This window comes from Amphibalanus amphitrite, unplaced genomic scaffold (assembly GCF_019059575.1).
Source record: "Amphibalanus amphitrite isolate SeventyFive unplaced genomic scaffold, NRLGWU_Aamphi_draft 000338F_arrow, whole genome shotgun sequence".
Lineage (NCBI taxonomy): Eukaryota > Metazoa > Arthropoda > Thecostraca > Balanomorpha > Balanidae > Amphibalanus > Amphibalanus amphitrite.
In genome coordinates, this window is record NW_024881833.1 from 437,356 (window position 1) to 457,780 (window position 20,425).

General features: G+C 54.9%; 1 protein-coding gene across 3 annotated transcripts in view; it reads left to right on the plus strand.

The window, feature by feature from the left end:
• LOC122388874 overlaps positions 1 to 20,425 on the plus strand; it is a 44,954-nt gene that overhangs the window by 17,999 nt on the left and 6,530 nt on the right. Inside the window, exons 2-5 of one of the 3 annotated variants that reach the window (XM_043380356.1) lie at positions 4,305 to 4,340; positions 12,188 to 12,235; positions 12,453 to 12,526; positions 13,650 to 20,279. In XM_043380356.1, the coding sequence (XP_043236291.1) occupies positions 4,305 to 4,340; positions 12,188 to 12,235; positions 12,453 to 12,526; positions 13,650 to 20,279 (6,788 nt within the window). The remainder of the gene's footprint in view (positions 1 to 4,304; positions 4,341 to 12,187; positions 12,236 to 12,452; positions 12,527 to 13,649; positions 20,280 to 20,425) is intronic. The other 2 variants (XM_043380357.1, XM_043380358.1) reach the window with 2 other exon arrangements.

The following is a 20,425-nucleotide window of genomic DNA, read 5'->3' on the forward strand; positions in this document are numbered from 1 at the left end:
TTGGCTTTCCATAGCCCGCTGTAATAAATGGCCGTTGTGGTAGAGACCGTAGGAGCCACAACGATGCATTGGTCGTTGTGATTGGGACCATAGGTGTCACAACGGATGCATTGTGGATGGATGTTTTTGAGAGTGAATGCTGCTGCTGATAATAACGAACACGCCTATGATTACTAAAGGCCATATCCTTGACTGCTACTATGCTTTTGCGCTAACCACTACTGCTCTCGCTGCCTGACTACAAACCGTTCCTCCCTTTGTCCTCCCAGCTTTCATTTCTCGAGACTATCACGAGCCAGTCATAACTTGACGAGTGTCACATTGTGCTCGGCTCGCTAGCAGAGCCGGCACGTGGTAACTGTAAACGATGCACCGGCATCACTCAGCGCTCAGTCTAGTGCCACAACGGATATGCCGTGACGGGCCACGTATGGCCAGGCGTGAGGTCTCTTTGTTCCTCTTTCCCCAGTGTGCCTGCAAGTGCAAGTGTTTGTGTATGCACGGCGCCGAGCCTGCATCACAGTAGACCGAGGAACTATCCGAATCACCGTATGATTCAGTGTTCTGCACCGAGCGCAGACGTGCGCTACCAAGCGAAGTGCCCCCGCGCACCAGCAATCCGGGTCACCAGTTGACTCGACGGCCCACGATCCGGGTCACCGCCGAAATAACTGACGTCATGAACTACGATAACCGTTTTCGTGGACCGCAACAAGTGCTTCAGTGACGTTCAATGCGTTCACCCGGCCACTTCCCGCCCTCCCGCCCCTGTATTGTGTTCTTGTCGCGGATGTGTTTGTGTTCTGCGTGTGACTTCCCCGCTGTGTCCTTCGCCCTTCAGGCGTCGGCCTCTGCTTTGTCCTAGCCAAAGCTCTTGCCATGGGTGGGGGAGGTGTGTAAAGTGTGTGCTAGTTATTTGCTTATTGATGTTTGTCCTTCGTCAATCGCTTCTTATGTTTCTAAGGGTTTAGGCTTAATTAGTTCGTAGTCTAGTTATACCTGCGTGGTGGCTATATTTCAATTTCGCATTTCAACGCTCATTACCTTTACCGCTCTCCGCTCGCGCTCAGCCCACTGCAGCTGACCCCGCGGCCGGCCGACGACGCGTCATAGTTTATTCATGATCGTGACTCATCGTCTCCAGCACTCTGCGCCGCGCCGCCGGTGTGTTATCTACAAACGTCAGCTTTTAGTCTGTCTTCTGTCAAACGCGCTCTAGAGACTCTATACCTAGAAGTCAGCCGCTGCCTGCTAAGTGCCGTCTGATGTCTTTGCAACGTTGCGAAGCCGGATGCACTTAGGACCACGAGACCAGCGTGTGACGCTCTCACTCACGTGACGCATGATTCTCGATCGTACGACGTGGTGATGACCAATCGCAACTGTGCAACCATATATGGAACGGCCAATAGTAAGTCGCCACGCAGGGTTAGAGGGCCACCGCCCTTAGAGTAGGGAGTTCTGCTAAAGTCACCCGAGCGGGGGGACTGGGAGAAGACCCAGAGCCATCATCGGCGTCGGACGTTCTCTCTCTCGCTCGAGGAGTCCTCCGAGCTCCACAGCCGCTGGACACATACCATCTGCTCCGCGCGCTTGTGTAGAGAAGACCCCCAACCTCAGACCACGCCGGACGCGTTTCTGCGTCGGTCTCGACCGACACCGTAGCTGACCACCTCGCTCTGTGTTGTGCTCGACAATACACCTGGACCGGCAGAGCATCTCTTCTGGTAAAGGGCTGACAACAACACCGGCGCGCCCCGCCCTGGGCACGAGAAACCGCCGTGTTACAAATGTCAAAACCGTTAGAAAATGTAAGAAATTGTATGTGTACTGCTGTGGCATTTATTCTCAGCTATTTCAGTGGAACATTCCTTGGACATTTTAACCGCCATAACAATGTACTACCTGCAGCTTGACTTGTTTCGTATTTTTGCCCAGGCTAACCATTAAACGGCTAATCCCATGCCCCCTAGCATTGCAACACGGATATGTATTCTGCACCTGCAATGCGCAACGCGTCATTTCCCCATCACTGACTGCCGCGGTAGCTGCGGCGCTGCGGCGGGAGCGAGGCACAAGGACACGCTCGGGCGACCACACCCCAGGACCGGCCGGGCGGTGTTGCCCCATCGCTCGGCGGCCGGTCGGGCCGCGGCGGCTGCCACGCGCGGCTCTGAAACCCGCCCCCGCCCCCGCCCCCGCCCGGCCGTCAGAGCGGTCAGTCCGGGCCGACCCGGCGCCGCCCGGTCACACCATTGTCTGGGAGATCGCCCAAGGTCGGACGACGGACCCTTTCGGGAAGATTGGTACACCGCCCTCTCAGGCCGCCGCACGGCGCAACGCAACGCCGCCCGGGAATACGTCCAAGGGCGGTGAGGCAAAGCCTTCTAAATAGTCTGGCTCGTTTTCATAAGGTCAACTGTTTAAGAGAAAGGTTATACATCGCATGCAGTTGGTGTATTTGTGGCCGTGACATCTTCATAAAATTTATCCTTGTTAGTGCTATTCTGTATGGACATTCGTCTATAATATAAACGCTGTTTTGATGCCAAATGATCCAATAGATCGGCAGACGGCAGACAATGACGTGACGAAACGAGCACCATAGCCGCCCGCTGGCTCCACTGGTGGTCCGTTTACCGTGAGCCAGTGTCGCCCACCGTCACCCACTGTTTCTCACCGGTGCTGGTCACCCTCCCGTGTCACCTGCTGCTCTCTCGTACCGCCCGTCATCCTCCGTATCACCCACCGGCACCCACTGGCCACTGCTGTCTCATATTGCTCGTCACCCGCCTGTACCATCCACTGTTCTGTGGTGCTGCCCGTCACCCTCCGGTGTCACCCTCTCCTGGTCTGCCCCCGCGGCGACCATTAGCGCCGACACGCTCCGTTTCGGCGCGCCGGTCAGCCCTGGGTCACCGCTCGGTCACTGTGACCTGTCAGCGGGGTGGTCACGGGTCACGGACGCTCGTGAGGCTCTGCTCCCCAGTGTCATCAGGTGTCTATGAGCCGGTCACGGCGTGGGCCCGGTCAGCACGATCCCGCCCACACAACGGCCCGGTGTTCTGGACAAAACAGCGAGCTTTGTCCGTGATGAGGACTAGACAATGGAACAGTCTGTGTTTGGGCAGACCGCTAGGTAACCCCATCACCTCATCTGGAGGCGGATGTGGGGTGGAATGTTATGGGCTGCTACTTCCGAGGAATGCTATACAACGATCTTGACCCAGTAGCAAAGTATCTACAATTATCCAACATCTCAATTGCTGTGCCTCAATGTGTCACGCAGCCTTCATAAATTACCACTCCACTGTGGCATAGTTTGCACTGTCATTCCTTCCGGTGTTATGCCTGGCTGCCAGGCGGCTGTTGGTCATGCCTGGCGGACTGCCTTGCAACCAGCTTCCGTATAGCCATAGCCGGTAGTCCTGGAGCTGGTAACCGATAGCTGTAAACCGCTTACAAAACCAGGGACACTGCCAGCAGTCGCAGCAGTGCATATTGCACCCTAACCAGCAATCTCGCGGGGAGGCCAGGTTTACGAGAATCTTCGTCAGCCTTCCTGAGTTTCCGTGAGCTCAAGGTTTCCTGGAGATTCCGTGTGCTGCGAGTTCGCTGAGGACCTCTTCAAGGATCTCTGTAAGGACTTCCCTAAGAATTTTTCTGAGTCTCCCTAGATTTCCCTGAGGGCCTCCCTGCGGGCCTCAGAGGGCTTCCCTGCGGGCCTCCCTGAGGACCTCTCTGCGGGCCTCCCTGCGGACCTCTCTGAGGGCCTCCCTGGGGGCCTCTCTGAGGGCCTCCCGGCCCGGGCGGCGGCCTCTCCCGCTGGGCCGGAAGGCGGCGGTGCCGGCGGACGTCCGGGTGAACCGGTGCCGCTCGGCCCGCCCGGAAAGCCCCCACAAAGGTCGCCCACTAATGGTGCGGCCGTTCTCACAGCGCGCCAGTAAAAACGGCACCGTGTCGGCCCAACGAGCGCCGTCCGCAGGCCGAGTTGCCGCACATAGTTCAGACTCAGCCGCCCACACTGTCAGGGCAGAGCCACGCCCAATGAGTTAGGCAGCTCGGCAGGGAGGAGATAGGTGACTATGGTGCGCCAGAAATGATTGTTGTGGATGCAACTACAGCACGAGGCCGTGGGAACACTGGTGAACCTCTTCAAGGATGTTTATGTGTATAGTTCCACCATCTTTACATAATCAAAGGTGAATCACTTCAACATCGAGCCGACGAAGCAGCATAAAATATCACACAAACATGTACGGTTCTGTGTTCTTGATCACTGACTTCCGCATCCTTCTTTACAGACCGAGGCCATGGGCAGCTGGCGTCTCAGAGTGCAGGTAAGCTCCAGCTCGGCGGGACTTCTTTGTCCAATGCTGCTCCAGCGCTGTCAGACACGGCCATCACGACCTGAACAGACTGACTATCACACGGCTGGCAGACACGGCCTTCACGACCTGAACAGACTGACTATCACACGGCATCGCCATTGACACCGACCGGCGACCGCCTCGACACTGAAAAGATCTTGACAATATCCTTGTTAGTGATTCCTTCTTCCTAACGCTTCCAAAGAACGACTCAGGGTGTCAAGGATGTCTGAGAAAAGGTGACTGAAGTCTCTTCCAGTCAGCCTCTTACATTGATGGAAAGGCGTTTGTGTGAATGACACATTTACGACATTTCAATGCTGAGGCCTTACATAGGATGACGTGACACAATATCCCGAGACAACAAACCAAACAGAGGGGATCAAGTGAGAACTGAGAAGAGACACATGTTACTTCCAAAATGTCAACAAAATGTCGGGCAATTTAACTGCCAAACAACAGTAGCTGTAGGACGTAGGTAAACACCTCTTTTGACAGCTGTCTGCTGTCCTGCCATTCCTGTGGAAGGTTGCTGGTGTAAGGCGTTTGTTTATATCAAATTTCTATCTCACAATATCTCCATCGTTGTGATTGATTTACATGTACATATCGTATAAGCACGCTGTTGTAGTTTTGCATGTACTCTTCTCCTCACTAGATCTTCTCCTGTTTTATTTACCCGTGACATAGACACTTTTTATGGCCAAATATAGACATAGTGCACACAGTTCAGTAATAGTGCCCAACCGATTTCGACAGTTCGCCATGGACGGGCTATGCCGTATTGTAGGAATCACCTGCACTATTGCTGTAATGTGTGCACTGCCGCCCAAATTGGACTAAAATGTGTATAAAAGACGATTTGTACGGACAATACTAGTTGACTTGAGATATGACATAAAAATTATCGTGGGCGAGTGACGCACATATAGCTGCGGACAAATTGAAGAAACGACGTAACCATGCTGTTCGCCATACTGGAAGCACAAGCCGGACGAAGAGAACTGCGACGATCTCTTCCTGCAGAAACGACTTGACGCGGGACGAGCGCCCGGACGGAAAGGCAGATTCATCCGATGACTTTTTCTGCGGACGACTGCTGTGAACCGAAGACAACTATCGGACTTTGCTGGCATTTTCATTTCACCAATGACGAGACCCTTTTCACCACTTATCTGCATGCCTGTTTGTTGTCTGTCTTTTGTTTGTTCTTTTCATTTGCATGCTCTAACCTTCAGTCAATGATTCTCATTTGTTTTGTCTCAAATTCGATGTCAATAATCGTTCTTCTGTGCTGATCTATCTATTGTGTTTGTTCTTATCGCCCCACTATCTCCCCTTCTCTTCTCTCTATCTATTAGTGGAAGCCGCGCAGTCGACTCCGCTCAGTGAGGACCGGGCCCTGGACCTGATGGAGGACCTGGACGGCAGCGACAACAAGCTCACCACCGTGACCTACGTCGGCTTCGCCAACTTCGTCACCACCATCGGCGGCACCGTCGTAGTCTTCATGCCCCGCACGGACAGCGGTAACCACATCGTCGCGCCTACGCGGACCGGGAAGAGCCTCGTCAGGAGCCAGGCTCCAGTGTTTGTTCCGGGTGGCCGGGTGACCAAAACCAAGACCGCGGCGCCGCTCGAACGCAGCGCCGCCGTGTTCGTCCCGAAGGCGACCAGCAAGGAGAGCAGGTCTGCAGGAGCGTCAGTAATCAGCGCTTCACCGAGCAGAGCGTCCTCCAGTGATCACTCCACCGCCACCACTCGAGAGTTCAACACTAATGACCTGTATCCCACTGGTCTGGTGACATCCATTGGTGGTACCCTGGTGCAGAGCGACATCACCACCGTCTTCACCACCCTCTTCTACGGCACCTACATCAAGGGTCGCTACGCCAAGGTGGCACGGAGTGCGTCCAGCATCTACCACGGTGACAGCAGTGCCACCGCTGCTCATCCGGTGGAGTCTATTTTGAGCACTCATGCCTCCTCAAAGACACCTGGACAGCAGACTCCCGTCCAACAGCCGTTAGTGGCGACTGCTTCCGTCAGCAACAGCTTGGGCCGAGCCGTCGGCAGCGATTCCACGGCGCAGATAATCGTTAGTGACGAGACCGCTGAGGTGCTGAAGCAGGGTCGCGCTCTGGTTGGCAGTATCTCCCCGACCACAACGCCGGCGCTCTTCTCCTCACACGCCGACGCCGATGAAGTGAAGTCGGTGCTGAAAACCTACTACACCACGTACACGTACTTCACCACTGTTGTGAAGGACGGCACGAGCGCTGTGCGAAGCAGTTTGAGCACAGTGAGCAGTGTTGCCACGGAACAGCTGCCGGCGGGAGCTGTCACAACAGAGACCACCAAACTGGTCAGCAGCACTGCTACTGTGGACGGCAGGGAGGTAGTTTCGACTGAGCAAGTGACGAAACTGCTACTGTTGTCTCCAAATGTGGCCACAGAAACCACAACCCCGCCCAAAGTCATCACAAAGTCGTTCTTCACCACGTACACGTACCTCACCACATCCTTGGTAGGAGCCAGCAGCATCATCAAAAGCCGCCTGGTGGTGAGCAGCAATGTGGTTACGTCAACTGCGAACGAGTCCCCGCAGCTGACTGCCTCTGTCGCGCTGAAGTCGGAATCTGTGAGCGCCACACCGCAGGCCTCCTTGAACGTTGCTGACGTGGCAAATACTCCTGCTACATCGGAAGACGTTGCTACCCAGGTGACCAGCGTGCCGGCACAAGTGGCTGCCGCCCACAGAACTGGGCTCATATCTTCGAGGACGTCTTCAGTCGTTAACGACGGCATTGCTACAGTTCATTCGACCGGATATTTTGGTACAGTGGTTAACGGTCGCTACCTTCAGCTAGTTCAGAGCACTACCAGCGTTCTTCAACTAGCACCAGAGACCACAGTTCAGCTGAAGGATATCCTTGTCTCTAGCAGTGAGGCGCCTCGTCCAAGACCCACCGCTCTGCCGAGGATTGCACCTGCTCCTGTGTCCACATCCAGTGTCGCTGAAACGAGCTCGAGCAGAAGCAGTCGTTTGTTCAGACTACCAGCGGCTATCCGCTCTGGACCCAGGTCTAGCACGACCCCGCTGTCCGCCGACCGAACCACGATTCTGACTTCACCCTCAAATGCAGTGTCGTCTGCCCTTGCTCTCGTGTCTTCGGGCATTCAAAAGTCTTCACGAGCTCTGACCTCTACCAGCCGTGCGTTCAGACAGTTCCGCAGATCCGGCGGGGAAAGAAAGGCGGCTGGTCTGTTGGCACTGCTGGCCCAGAAGCGTGGACTTAGTGTCAGTTCGCACGGATCGTCTGATCTGCAGAGTTCCGAAACGTCACTGAATCGTTTTGAATCATCGGTCTCTACAACCAAATCGCAAACAATTCAGCTACCCGTGACGTCCGCACCTGCTTTGGTAGCAACACCACTGACAACCAGTCAGCCCATTTCCACCTCAGAGTCGTTGGAAAGCATCCAGCCAACTCAAACAAGACGCAGAGTTATCGTTAAGACTCGCCGCAGCTTCCGAGCAGCGACGGGGCGACGCCCAAAGAGACCTGGCCTCAGGGCATTGATTAAACACGAAAACATTGAGCGCGAGGAGAGCCAAGCCACACCTCTGCCTACGTTCGACTTGCTTGTTTCAAGAGCGACAGAAGCAAATGAAATCCACGATGAGCAGCCTATTGATCCCACGGAGGAGCCAGAGCTCTTTGCCGTGGCAAATCCTACCACAACAGAGACTCCGGCGCCCGAACCCCGCAGTCAGCGACTGCTAGCATTTGGAAGAGAATCCCGCAGGACTGGTGGAACGAGAAACGCGCTCCCATTGAGGAGACGTGGAGGCTCAGACCGTCCTAGAGGTTTGGCCAGTCGCTTCCTAGCTGCTAACACCTTTGGTCAGGAGCCAACAGAAGCCACAACCACTGAAGCCGTTACTACCACTACTACGTCTACCACTCCAAAACCCGTAACCACCACTACTGAACCCACCACGGAATCCCCAGAATCTTCGGGTATCCCCTTCGCACGTGCACGTAGTCGCTCTCGCTCGGGGATAAGGAGGCTGCCATTCTTACGACGCAGAACAATTTTCAAACGTGACATTCCCTATGAAGACTACGAAAATGATGCCGTTCACAGAAGAAGTAAGCGTCAGGCATTCGGTGCCAGAAAAAGTAGCAGGAGAAGTTCCTTGAGAGATATCCTCTCCAAGGAGCAGTCGGCAGCAGAAGAAGAGCCTGCTGAAGCTGCTGTGGACCCTCTGAGATCTCGAAGGAGATCTCAGCGTCCACTGAGGCGCCGCACGCAGGAGGAATCGGTGCCACGCGCCCGGAACGTCAGCCCCACGCCAAGCGAGACCGAGGAGAAGGAGCGGTTCACACTGACCCCGAATCGGTCCCGTGGCTCGAGCAGGTCGTCCAGCAGCACGCGCCGTGCCATTCCTGGCGCACGCTCTCGGCGTCCTGTTCGCCCAGAGGCGCCGACAGCAAGTAGCAGCAGTAGTGATAGGAGTAGCAGCAGTAGCAGCGGCAAAGTCAGCCTGCGTCAGAGACTGCAGCAAGCCCGTTTCGGTACCAGCGGCAGCAGCAGTAGCACAAGCAGCAGCAGCAATAGTGGCCCCAGCTCCAGTCGTCGCACGCCGTCGCGCCGGAAGCCTTCTGTGACACTGCCGTCTCGCACTCCGTCCCGCATCACGAGTCCGTCGCGAGGCTCCAGCAGACTGTCCAGCTCACGTCGTCCTACCACCAACCGTCGAACGAGCCTGTTCGCAAGTCGCGGAAGCAGTCGCGATAGCACTCCATCTCCATTCGAGCCAGAGATTGATCCGACACCCGTGCTGCCCGAAGGCCATATCATCGTCATTTCTGATGACCCCATCACCACCTCGATCCCTCTCGTGGAAAACGGCCGAACGACCTACAAAGAAGTGCTCTCGGCGACAACGGTGACAGCAACGTTGGAACCGGATCAGTACTCTGTCACAGACGTCGCCGGCGAGCTCCGCACACACGTCGGCTTCTCGACGGCCGTAGGGGCCGGCGGTCTGACCGAGGTCTCCACCCTGTACCTGACTCCGACTGAAATCAAGACGGGCGTGTACAAGACGACGCGCGTCCGGGGCCGTCTGAGCTCCACTGTTTCGTCATACATCCAGCCGGCGTTCACTGTCGCCGCGGAGGTGAGCACTGTGCCCGCCTCGCCGCTGCAGCAACGGCCTGGCCAGAACAACAACGCCCTGATGCTGCTGCTGCGCCAGCTGCTCGGAGGACAGCAGCCCGGCCAGCCCAACTTCGGCACTCCGCCCATCAACGTGCCAGCTCCCAAGCCGCAGCAAGCCTTCCGGACCTTCTCACACACCACCACCTACGTGACCACGCTGACGGAGTCGGCGCTCACCACCGTCCCCATTTTCTTCCAAGGCCGCAAGACGCACACGGTCATCATCAACAAGGACGTCAATGTCATCACGGCCACGGAGGTGCTCACCTCCTCTGAGCCCATCCCCGGGCAGACGGTGGCGCCGGCAGCCGCGTTCGGTGGCGGCGGCGGCGGCGGCGGCGGATTCGGCAACGCAGGGTTCGGCCTGACTCCGCAGCAGCTGCTCCTGCAGCAGCTGTTCGCGCAGCCGGCGCAGCAGCCGCTGTTCCAGCAGCCGCAGCTGCCGCTGATCCGACCCACGCGGCAGCCAGTGTTCGCACCGGCGTCGCAGCCGCCGCAGCTGGAGGAGCTGCTGCGTCAGGCGTCGGAGGCTCCGGGCGGCTCCCAGGGTGGCCGCTTGCGCCGCCACGCCGGCAGACGGCGTGCGGCGCTCCCCAGTGGCGTCGAGCGCAGTCCGCCGCTCTTGGAGATACGCCAGCCCACGCCTGAGGACCCGCTGCAGTTCTACCTGATGTCGGCCATGAACGATGTCGAAGTCGCCCCAGTGACGCTCAGGGCCACCCAGACTCTGGAGAGTGCCGGGGCGCGGCCCAGCCTGGCCGTCCCGCACGTGCTGGACACTGCGCCCTCCGCCACCTTCGTGTTGGTGAAGGCGACCGAGGTGCATCAGGGGAGAGTAGCGTGATTGGGGCCGTGTGAATGGGTGCTGTAACGAAATGGTGTGTAATCCAGTGAGTCACACTGGGTTAGCAGAAACTGCTGGTGTTTTTAAGCCGGCGAGTCCTCTGGAAACAGAGACATATCTGCCGATAAGCAATGTGTGAGATACATGACAAGGACCTGGCAGATGACTCGAGTGGTTTGCTAACGGTGTGGATGGTATTTGCAGCTGCTACAGTGCCATAGCAAATATGGTTGTGGTAATGATAGGTGTTTTATGCGTTTTACTTTAATCAGTTTTACTTCAAACATGTGAAATCAATCTAGGAAAATGTCGCTCGCCTGCGTTTGATGATTCGTTTGAAGCAAAAGTTTAATGGTTTGGTTCCTTTTGATACGCCGTGTCTTTTGTATCAACTAGAGCAACGTGTTCACTGTTTAGAGTCCAAGGTTAAAAAGATGTTTGGCGCTGGATATTTGACAAGTTGATGGAGGTCACTATCAATTGCTACTAAAAGTTTATGTTTTACGTCATTGTATGAGGGACGTAGTGTTTCTCGCTTAAACAAAAGCAGTTCAAGACAAGTGATGGTACGAGAGTATAGCAATAACATGTCACCATCTACTGACAGAAGCTATGACTCAGCTGTGTCTGAGGATAAGATGTCTCTGGCATTGGGCTGTCATGATGAAGTAAATCACTTTTGAATGAAGGAATATGAGATCGAACTCATATATGCCTAGAATGGACCATGACTGAATGTGTTTTCTGTAAATACATGTGGAAATCGACATATCAACTTTTTTGTCGTCATCTTCGATACCGCGCTGCAGAGTTAGCATTTCACACAACGAAACATAACTTATCTGCTGCACACTTCTAAAAATGTCACCAGCGTTTTCTGTTACGACCAGCGGCAGCATCATAGCACATGTAGGCGAGTTGCTGACGAATTTGATGCGCTCAAGCACGACAAAAGCAAGCATATTTATTTGCTCATATACTCGTAATGGGTCAAAGCAGAACAACCCCAATAATCAATATGTAGGTATAGGCGTGCTCCCCAGTCCACGACTTATTATCGCTTATCTCATACACAATTGTTTATGTGAAGCGCATCGTTTCATCTCTCCTTCAACACTCTCCCCTTATAATGATCAACTCACGGACCATTACGGGAGAAGTAGCAATGCTCTGCAGCAAGAGACAGCCTGGAGTATGATCGACAGTCTGATGTCCGAGACAGTTGGAAGTCCCACCTCCCTCAGACACAGGTAAGGTCTCAGCTCGGTCTATATCCACACCAAACGAACACAGTCGACAACCAGGTCACCAACCACATTCCTAACATCGGTTAGTTAGGCTTTAATTGATTTGACAGCTTCCTGTAGCATATGCAGATTAGGACCCGATTTAGCATGCTTTCGCATTTGACAGATTGTGGTCATTAGCGCGTTTAGTTATTTGGGTCATTGTAGCATTCGAGTAAGCTTCTAGCTCTTAGTTTTTGTTCGGCATTGTTCACGGCAGGAAAATACCTAAGCTCATATGATCGTGTAACTTCTTAGTCGTAAAATAGTTTGTGATCCATCTAGTTGCGGAGTATAAGTTAGAACTTCTCTCTAGAATTCCAATTGATACGATTCATGAGCATACAGATACAATACCTAGCTATATGGGCCAATAAAGTAACGTATAACTCAAATGAAAGTTTGCTCACGATGTGAAACAGCGATAAAAATGATGCATCCATACTACTTTTCAGCAGAAGCGGAACAATTATCACAGTTGTCGGAAGCTGATAGTGATTCAGGTAAGCGACGAGCGCATGCTAAACACATTGTCATCAATTCTGTCATGCCAGTTTGATCATGACAGTGCTTGGCTAGTGATGTAAGTCATTTGAGTATCCATGTAAGATATCTAATACCTAAACGTCCTTGAAATGACTGCTAGCTATAACAAATACGACAATATAACAAATACGTCATTCATAATATGAGCTTAATATTTGATCAATATCGTTTCAGAACTCGGCCTTGCTGCCGCGGCGCAGGACCTGCCAGCACCGCCGGTGCCGCTCTCTGATCCGGACGATGGCCAGGTGAGTGACATGGCTCCACGTCTTCATAGTCATGAACTAGTTATGACCTGTACCTGTCATTGAAACGGTGTAATTCAGCAATCACATGACAAAAACGACCCCACGAGAACGCTTCGGTTCGATGTTTGAAAACCGGTCACACTTTCAATACCAGGCCCAACACGCGGGCCGGAGCCTCGACGTTCTCGTTTGCTGCATCGCAGCGGTGACTTGTAGGTCCGGCTTCCACATCGAGCACCGCTGTCCCCAGTCGGGACTGAGCGACCGGCCTTGAATCAGCCCCCTCTCTCTCTCTCGCTCTCGCTCTCGCTCTCTCTCTCTCGCTCTCTCTCTCTCTCTCTCTCTCTCTCTCTCTCTCTCTCTCTCTCTCTCTCTCTCTCTCTCCAGCACACTCTTCCTACCCTGCTGCAGAGTGCAGGGGTCCCCGTGAACCTGGCCAATGACTGCCACCGCCCCGAGCGGTTGTAGATGGGCTCACGGATCCTAAAATGTCGCCATGAACCGGGATATAACTGTTTAACGGGAAAGATTTGCTGATTAGTTCCTCATTTCGATTTCCCGGTATAAATGTTCGATTAGCTATAGCTTCCGTCTTCGACGACACTTTTGCACACTTTCTGCCATCATGACAGTACCGTCTTCATTGTAATTGTTTTGTAACTGAGTCAAGGTGTTATGTCCTTTGTTTGTAAATATACCTTGCACAGTGTTCGTTCGACCCTGCCGCAAATGGAGAGTGAGAGGCACAGCTGACCTTGGCTCCCGTGATGGCAAGCTGCACGAATCTCGGCAGACGAGAAGCCGAGTCTTAGCGGTGGGATTTCCAGAGAGGGTGGCTTGGTGGAGATTGCAGGGCCGATGCTCTTAACTGAACTGACTTTGGAGCATGACTGAAGTTTGCCGGACGACTTATAACCTCTTTTTATTAGTTATCCTTTATGCGTTACTAACCGCATTAGTTATGAGATACATCACATTATTATTTTGAAGGGCTTATGTAGCAGAAAGTAAAAGCCATCAATAATTGCTAATTTTGACACTGCTCTGTCCTACATAAAAGATAAACCTTCCTCAAACGCAGTCATGCCAATGGACTTACCGACGCATTCCTTTTCTCCGGCAGGGTACCTCTCAGCTGAACGTGGACCAGTCTCGGGTGCACACCCTGTACACCACCTTCACGTTCATCGATCGGTTTGTCAAGGACGCCCGGCCGGTGGCCATCACCACGCGGGAGACCATCTCGCGAGTGACGTCGCTGGCACCCGGTCAGACGCCTCCCTCGGGCACCACGCGCCGCACTGAGACCTTCCAGACCACCTACACCTACTACAAGACGGAGTCGGCGGCGTCGGCGGGCGGCCGGCCGCGCGTCACCTCCACGGAGGAGGTCACCACTCAGGTGGTGGTAACCGAGGCGGCCCGTCTGCCTGCCGTGGTGCCCCGCCCGGCCGCCGTCCGACCCGTGGTACTGACCACCATGGCCCCGCAGCGGCCCACAGGCGCCGCCGTCCTCACCCCCATCGTGGAGCCCAGTCAGGTCACCGAAGACGAGGAGGCGCTCAACTCTGTAGTGATGGCGGCGACGCGCACCTTCTACACTACGAGCACGTTCTACACGACCCTGGTGGAGGGCGGCAGCACCGTGGTCCGCTCGCGCACCGAGGTGACGTCGCGCATGCAGACGGAGTTGAGCACCACCTGGCTGCAGGTGGCGACCACTGCGCTGAGTCCACTGGTCAGCCAGACCGTGACCTGGCTGGGCCAGCCCGGCTACCAGCAGGACCTGGAGGATGAGGGGGAGCAAGAGCAGCAGCTGGTATTCCTGACCCCTGTCAGACAGACAGCTGCATCCACCGTGGAGTCTGCTGGCGGTGATAGTGTTCAGGATTCTGTTCAGGACCTGGCCGAACAGAGTCTGACCTCAGCGGCTGCAACTGGAGTTGTGACTGAGGAGGACAAGAACGCGGTACTCCTGGCCGTTCAGGCACTGGTGGCTGAGGCGGACAAGGAAAGCACTGGCTCTGACCAGCCGGCCTCGGCGCCCGCTGTCCTGATCCCGGATACAGTCGTCAGTTCTCCCGGGTCACTGCAAAACGAGCAGTTCACTGCGGACTCACAAGCTGCTGAACTCTCACAGACTGAGCAAGAAACATCAGATAAGACACCGGCTCCTGAAACAGAGCAGATCCCTGAGGCATCTAAGGTGTCATCCGTGCCTAAACCACTCGCGACAAAAGTGAAGTCCACCAACAAGCCAGTGAAGCTCCAGGTACAGCCTCCTAAGAAGCCAACTAAACAGCAGACACCTTCAACGAGCAAGCCCAGCAAACCACAAACGACATCACCAACTAAACCAACGAAGCCACAAACTCCAGCTCCAGCCAAACCAACGAAACCTGAAGCAGCGTCTCCTGGCAAACCAGTTAAAGCTCAGACTACAAGCAAGCCAGCGAAGCCCCAGGCACCGAAACCAAGTCAGTTCCTCGTTGCTCCTGCACCAGTTGCCGCGCCAAGTCCCGCAACTACCACCGTCCAGACCAGTGTCCAGACCAGCACCTCAACGTCAGTCTCCGAGAGCAGCGCTCTGTCGCCGGGTCTGGGTGGCCTGGCCGGTGGTCTACTTGGGCTGGGAGGTCTCGCTGCAGGACTCATCCGCAACGTCATTCCTCTGTCGCTGCCCTTGCGCCGTGACGGAAGTTCGGGAGCGCCGGCCGGTGGACTGCCCTTCCAGATACCTCGTCCCGGTGGTAGGCCGGGAGCTCGACCTGGAGCTAGACCTTTCCAGCCAGGTTTCAGGCCATCTGGTGGGAACCGTCGCCACCAAACGTCTGCAGATAGGAATGACAATGGGTACCTCGTCGTCATTGGTCCCGGCGGACAGAGGATTCCTCTGAACAGGGCACAGGAGAATACCCACACTCCACCAACTCGCCGCACCGGCTTCCTCGCCCCGACTCCTCAGGTCCAGCCCCATTCGCAACGACGTCCTGGAGCGCCTGTCAGACGGGGAGACCATCTCCGTCGGCCACAGCCTGGGGCGCGTCCTCTGACGCACATTCCTCCCCGTATAGACGGGCCGCGCCGTCCCGTGAGACCGGGCAGACCCGGCCGTCCTCTGGCCCATCCTCTTGGCCGTCCGGTGGGACCGAACCACCTTCACCGCCCCGGCAGGCCGGTCAGCCGGCGACCGAGGCCCCACCCCACCGGCTACATTGCCGTCCGTCCTGGAGACCCCACTCCGCCCTCTGACTTCAAACGAGAGCCAGCCCAGCACCAGCAGCCGACTCACAGAGTGCCGACGCAGCACAAGCAGCACGCCCGTCCCCCACCAGGCGGTGACCGTCACCCGCAGCCAGCACCTACCGTTCACGTGGCGCCGACACAGCCCCACCACGGTGGCGTCAGGCCACCCCCTCACCACGCTGGATCTGGATTGAATCATCCCCCACAACACGGGTCTTCAGTAGGAGAGCCGCATCAGCAGTATGGACCCAACGTCAGACCTCCACCGCACAGCCAGCAAGGGAACGCAAGGCCCCATTCTTCACATACGGGAAGTGTGAGACCGCCACCAGTCAACCAGCCTGTGACTCATGGTAGACCTTCACACTCTGAAGGACAACTAAGACCTCAGCCTCCGCACCAGCCTGGGACTCTGAGGCCCCCGCTGCCGCCCAATGCCCAACGCCAGGCTATCAGTGGACACCAGATTTCTCTCCAGGACCGCCCGTACCCCACCCGACCTGTCAGTCACCAGGTTCCTCCGACTGGAGCGCCGATTCCTGGCCTTACCACACCGTCCGCGCACTCTGAGACACTGTACAGAGAACATCTGGCGCAGGCACCGCAGCTCCAGGCTGACGCACTTGTGTTCAAGTCGGACGTCAAGGGAACTCTGCATCCCGTTCCTGGCGATACCGCAGTTACGGCACACCTTCCGTCGTACTTCGAACTGAACAGCGTTGATCAGGAGGGCCCAAGTGATGACCAGAAGTCATCGGCTAGTGTTTTCACGAACATTGGTCCAGATGGCAACGTCCAAAGGGATCCTGAAGATATTGTTCGCATCATAACTGCACCTGCCAATGGCCAGCAGCAGGAGACGCCATTGACACGGGTGACGCCCGTCCTGGTACCGACTCTTCATACCATCGCCTCAGTCGAGGGTCCCAACCGTATCGTAGGAACCAACGTATTCAAACAGGTCGGCCCACTTCAAACCCTAAATGCACTGGATTTGGAAGCCGATAGCGGCCCATCTGCAGTTGGACCCAGTCAAGTGGCACCAACTCAGGCTACGCGAACAGCTGGCGTTGTATCAACGTCGGCTTTTGGTTCGGAGCAGTCGCTGACATCAGGTCCAGTTACCAGCGCAGACACTGACCGAATCCCCGAAAGAACAGTGACACCTGGGCTAAGTAGCCCGATTGCTAATGCAAGGCCTACACAGAGCTTTGAAGCAAAAAGTCAGGCACCTGTGGAAGTTGTGCCTCAGGAACTGCAGACACCACAAGACATTGCTTCAGTAACCAATAACGGGGGAGCATACCAACCGTTCCCTGATAATGGTTATGAGTCCAACTCTGATATTAAAGTAGCCCGGCCGGAGTCGCAGGGAAGTTCACCGGATCTGTTTGGCCAGAGACTGCCGAGCTCTGAATATAAAACTTCAGGGACCTCGGGTCTTTCTGGCTCTTCTTCCTCTGGCATTTCTGGAAGCTCGTCGGTGAGAGAAGAGCCATTCTATCCCGATGATACGGAAGACCAATTCGGGAGTTCGACAAACAAAGACAACATCGGCAACGATCGCGAGTCAGACTACAATGCACTGACCCCGTCGAATGCTCCTGGTGCGCCAAGTCTTCCTGGCTTAGCCGGCATTAATTTCGAGGGCTTACCTGTAACAGAATCGCCTCTCGTGGACACTCAGCTTCCCAACGACCCTAACCAGTTTAACGATTACGGACAGGGGGATGAGGCTGAATATGACGATAGCGGAAAACCCAGCCCAACTATTGGATACGACTACTCAGTGCCACAATATGATCCGTCCTCGGGCACAACGATAAGTGAACAGTACCCTGATGGAAACGGCGAAAGCGTTAGGCGACCAAGCCAGAACACATTGGATCAAACTTATGAAAATGATGAAACAACACCAGACTTGTCGCTTCAATCGCAGAGGCCCTCAACTCCTGACGCCTCAGAACCTGGAGCGAATGGTGGCATTGATTCACTCATCGGTGAACCTACCCGTGACCCTACATCAGCAACTGCAGATGAACAAGGTCAAGGAGACAATGACTTCACATGGCAGGGTGAGTATGGAGTAGACCAAGCTTCGAATGGACAAGCTGGAACAACTGCAGGCTCGACATCAGCAACAGCAGCACCAGGAGATTTCGATGAGTCTGCTTGGGGCCAGAGAACACCGGGTTCTAGTGAAGGAGAAGAACTGCAGGGACAAGATACTGACACTTACACTCCCTCCGAAGAGACGAGCTTGCCTGCGTGGAGCCGAAAACCAACCGACAGCAATGGTAATAATGCTGACTGGACAAACCGGCAGCGAGAGCAGCTTGAAGTTTCTGAAGCAGATGACGAGAAAACTGCCGATGGGGGCTTGGTGTGGCAAGGGTGGAATGAAAGACCATCGGAAAACAGCGAAAACCAGAAGGGTGTCAGAATTGTTCCTAGGCCTTCTACGGATGGGCAGTCTCTTGATGGAGGAAGCTCCCTGCGTGTCAACGGTGAAGAGGGCGCCGAGGATTTTACTTCGGGAGCAGCCCAATCGCAAAATGAAGGTGCATTCGAGCAGGGTGACCAAAACAATGATGAGTATCAACCATCTTCGGGCTTTGAGTATGAATCGACAGGTATTCCACCGAATGTTGTTCCAACACAAAGTTCGGGCACTCCTGATGCAGAAATAGGTGACTTTGCGCTGGAGAACGACTCGACTGAAGAATTAAACTCCATTTCCGCAGACGATACTACTTCAGAATCAATAGATGAGCATGACCATGAGACAATAAACTCGGGACAAACTGAGAAACCATTCCGTGGAATCGTGAGACCATCAGTATCCAGAAGACCTTTCAGAGGAACTGCTCGACCATCAATTACTAGAAGGCCTTTCCGAGGAACTTCGAGACCATCGGTTACCAGAAGGCCTTTCAGGGGATCTAGAAGGCCGGCTGTAACTAGAAGACCAGCTGTGACTAGAAGGCCAACTGCAAATAGAAGACCAGCCGCAACTAGAAAACCGTTTACGGGAATAAAAAGGCCAGCCTGGGCCGAGTTCCATGAAAGCAGTGACCAAAGTGAACCCACAACTGGTTCAGATCTTTTGGAATCTGAAAATAGCGAAGCTGTAGGAGATGCTCAGGGTAATGGAGCAACTTTCAATACTGACCAGGAACAAACTGTGAATGAATCTGCCGACAAAGGAGCGATTGATTCTGATATAAAATCAGAGGCTTCCGCCCCCTCTGAAGACGAGACAAATGAAACACCAAAAGCAACTCATCAGGAGCATGATCTGGATCTAGATCCATCTATTAGAGAGGAATGGGTGCAAACCAGTGATGATGGCGGAAGCACTGGAAACAGCCGAAGACCACCGGGAATCAGCCTTGCCTCCAGCGTGGAACAGGATTCTGATGAGTCGGCGTCAGGCAGTCGAACACCGGGTCTGAATGCTCTCAGTCTGCCCGGCAGGAGGAAGCCCAGTCGGCGTCCCAGTCTCGCCGACATCATCCGACAGACCCTCCTTGCCTCTCGCGACGACAGCACTCTCGTCACAGTGGAACTCTCCAGCTCGAGCTCCTTAGTACGCATTAGTTCCGCGACCATCTCACCCTCACGGACTCGCATTCCACCGGGGATCGCCACCAGTCAGACAGCAGATCGCCGCCGCGTGCCGCCCGGAATCGTGCGCCCTGGAGCGGCCGAAGACGAGGAGCGAGGCGCGGGTGGCCTTGCGTGGCCTTCGTTCGGCAGTGAATACGGCACCGAGAGCCCGGAACCAGCTGATGGTCAGGGAACGGGCACTGGTGCTGGTGCCTGGGATAACGGAGCGGATGGGGAGATCGGAGACTACGGGTGGTCTTATGGAGATGACTACGAAACTGGCACCTCTGGCCCTGGATTCGGTCAGGATTATGAAACCGGTACCTCGTCTCCGGGATATTATCCGGATTATTATGAAACTGGCACGTCAGCCTCCACCGTCGAGGGCAGTGAAGAAGATGTACCGCCTCAGGTGATTGGTGAGCAGGAAACTACCACAGAAGATCAGCCTACACCTGCTGAAGGTCAAAGCCCGGTATCGGATGCATCAGATGCTGCAGACCAGTCAGAGAGTTCAGTTGCTTCCCTATTAGAGGACGAACAGGTTGACCAGGCCACCAAGGACGAAGGGGAGCAAACTGCTACTGATGTTCAGGACTCACAACAACCGGAAGAGGAGGCGTCCGAAGATGCCCAGACCCCAGAGACGAAGGTTGATGTGTCGCTGAGTATCAGCACCTCTGAGACGTCACAGGAGGTATCGGTGGAGCACTCCGTCTCTGAGGCTGCCGCGCCTCCCCCGTCCGCCGCTGATGCCGGTGCCAACGAGGAAGACCCGGTGGAAGTCGTTGTCGGAGTATCGACTGTTGGAGAAGTGGTTGCAGATGTCACTGAAGTTACCACCACAGAGCAGCCCTCGTCGGTCACAGCCGGCCCAGAGACTACGTTCGAGACTCAGGTGAGTTCCCTGAAAAAAAAAATAAATAATTTGCTTCGTTCATATTTGGTTCCGTTTTTAAAGCTTTAAAGTTCCGTTTAAAAGCCATTGGGTTATTATTTCACTAAAAATGTTCAGAGTCTGGTAGTTGGTACCAATTGTTTGCA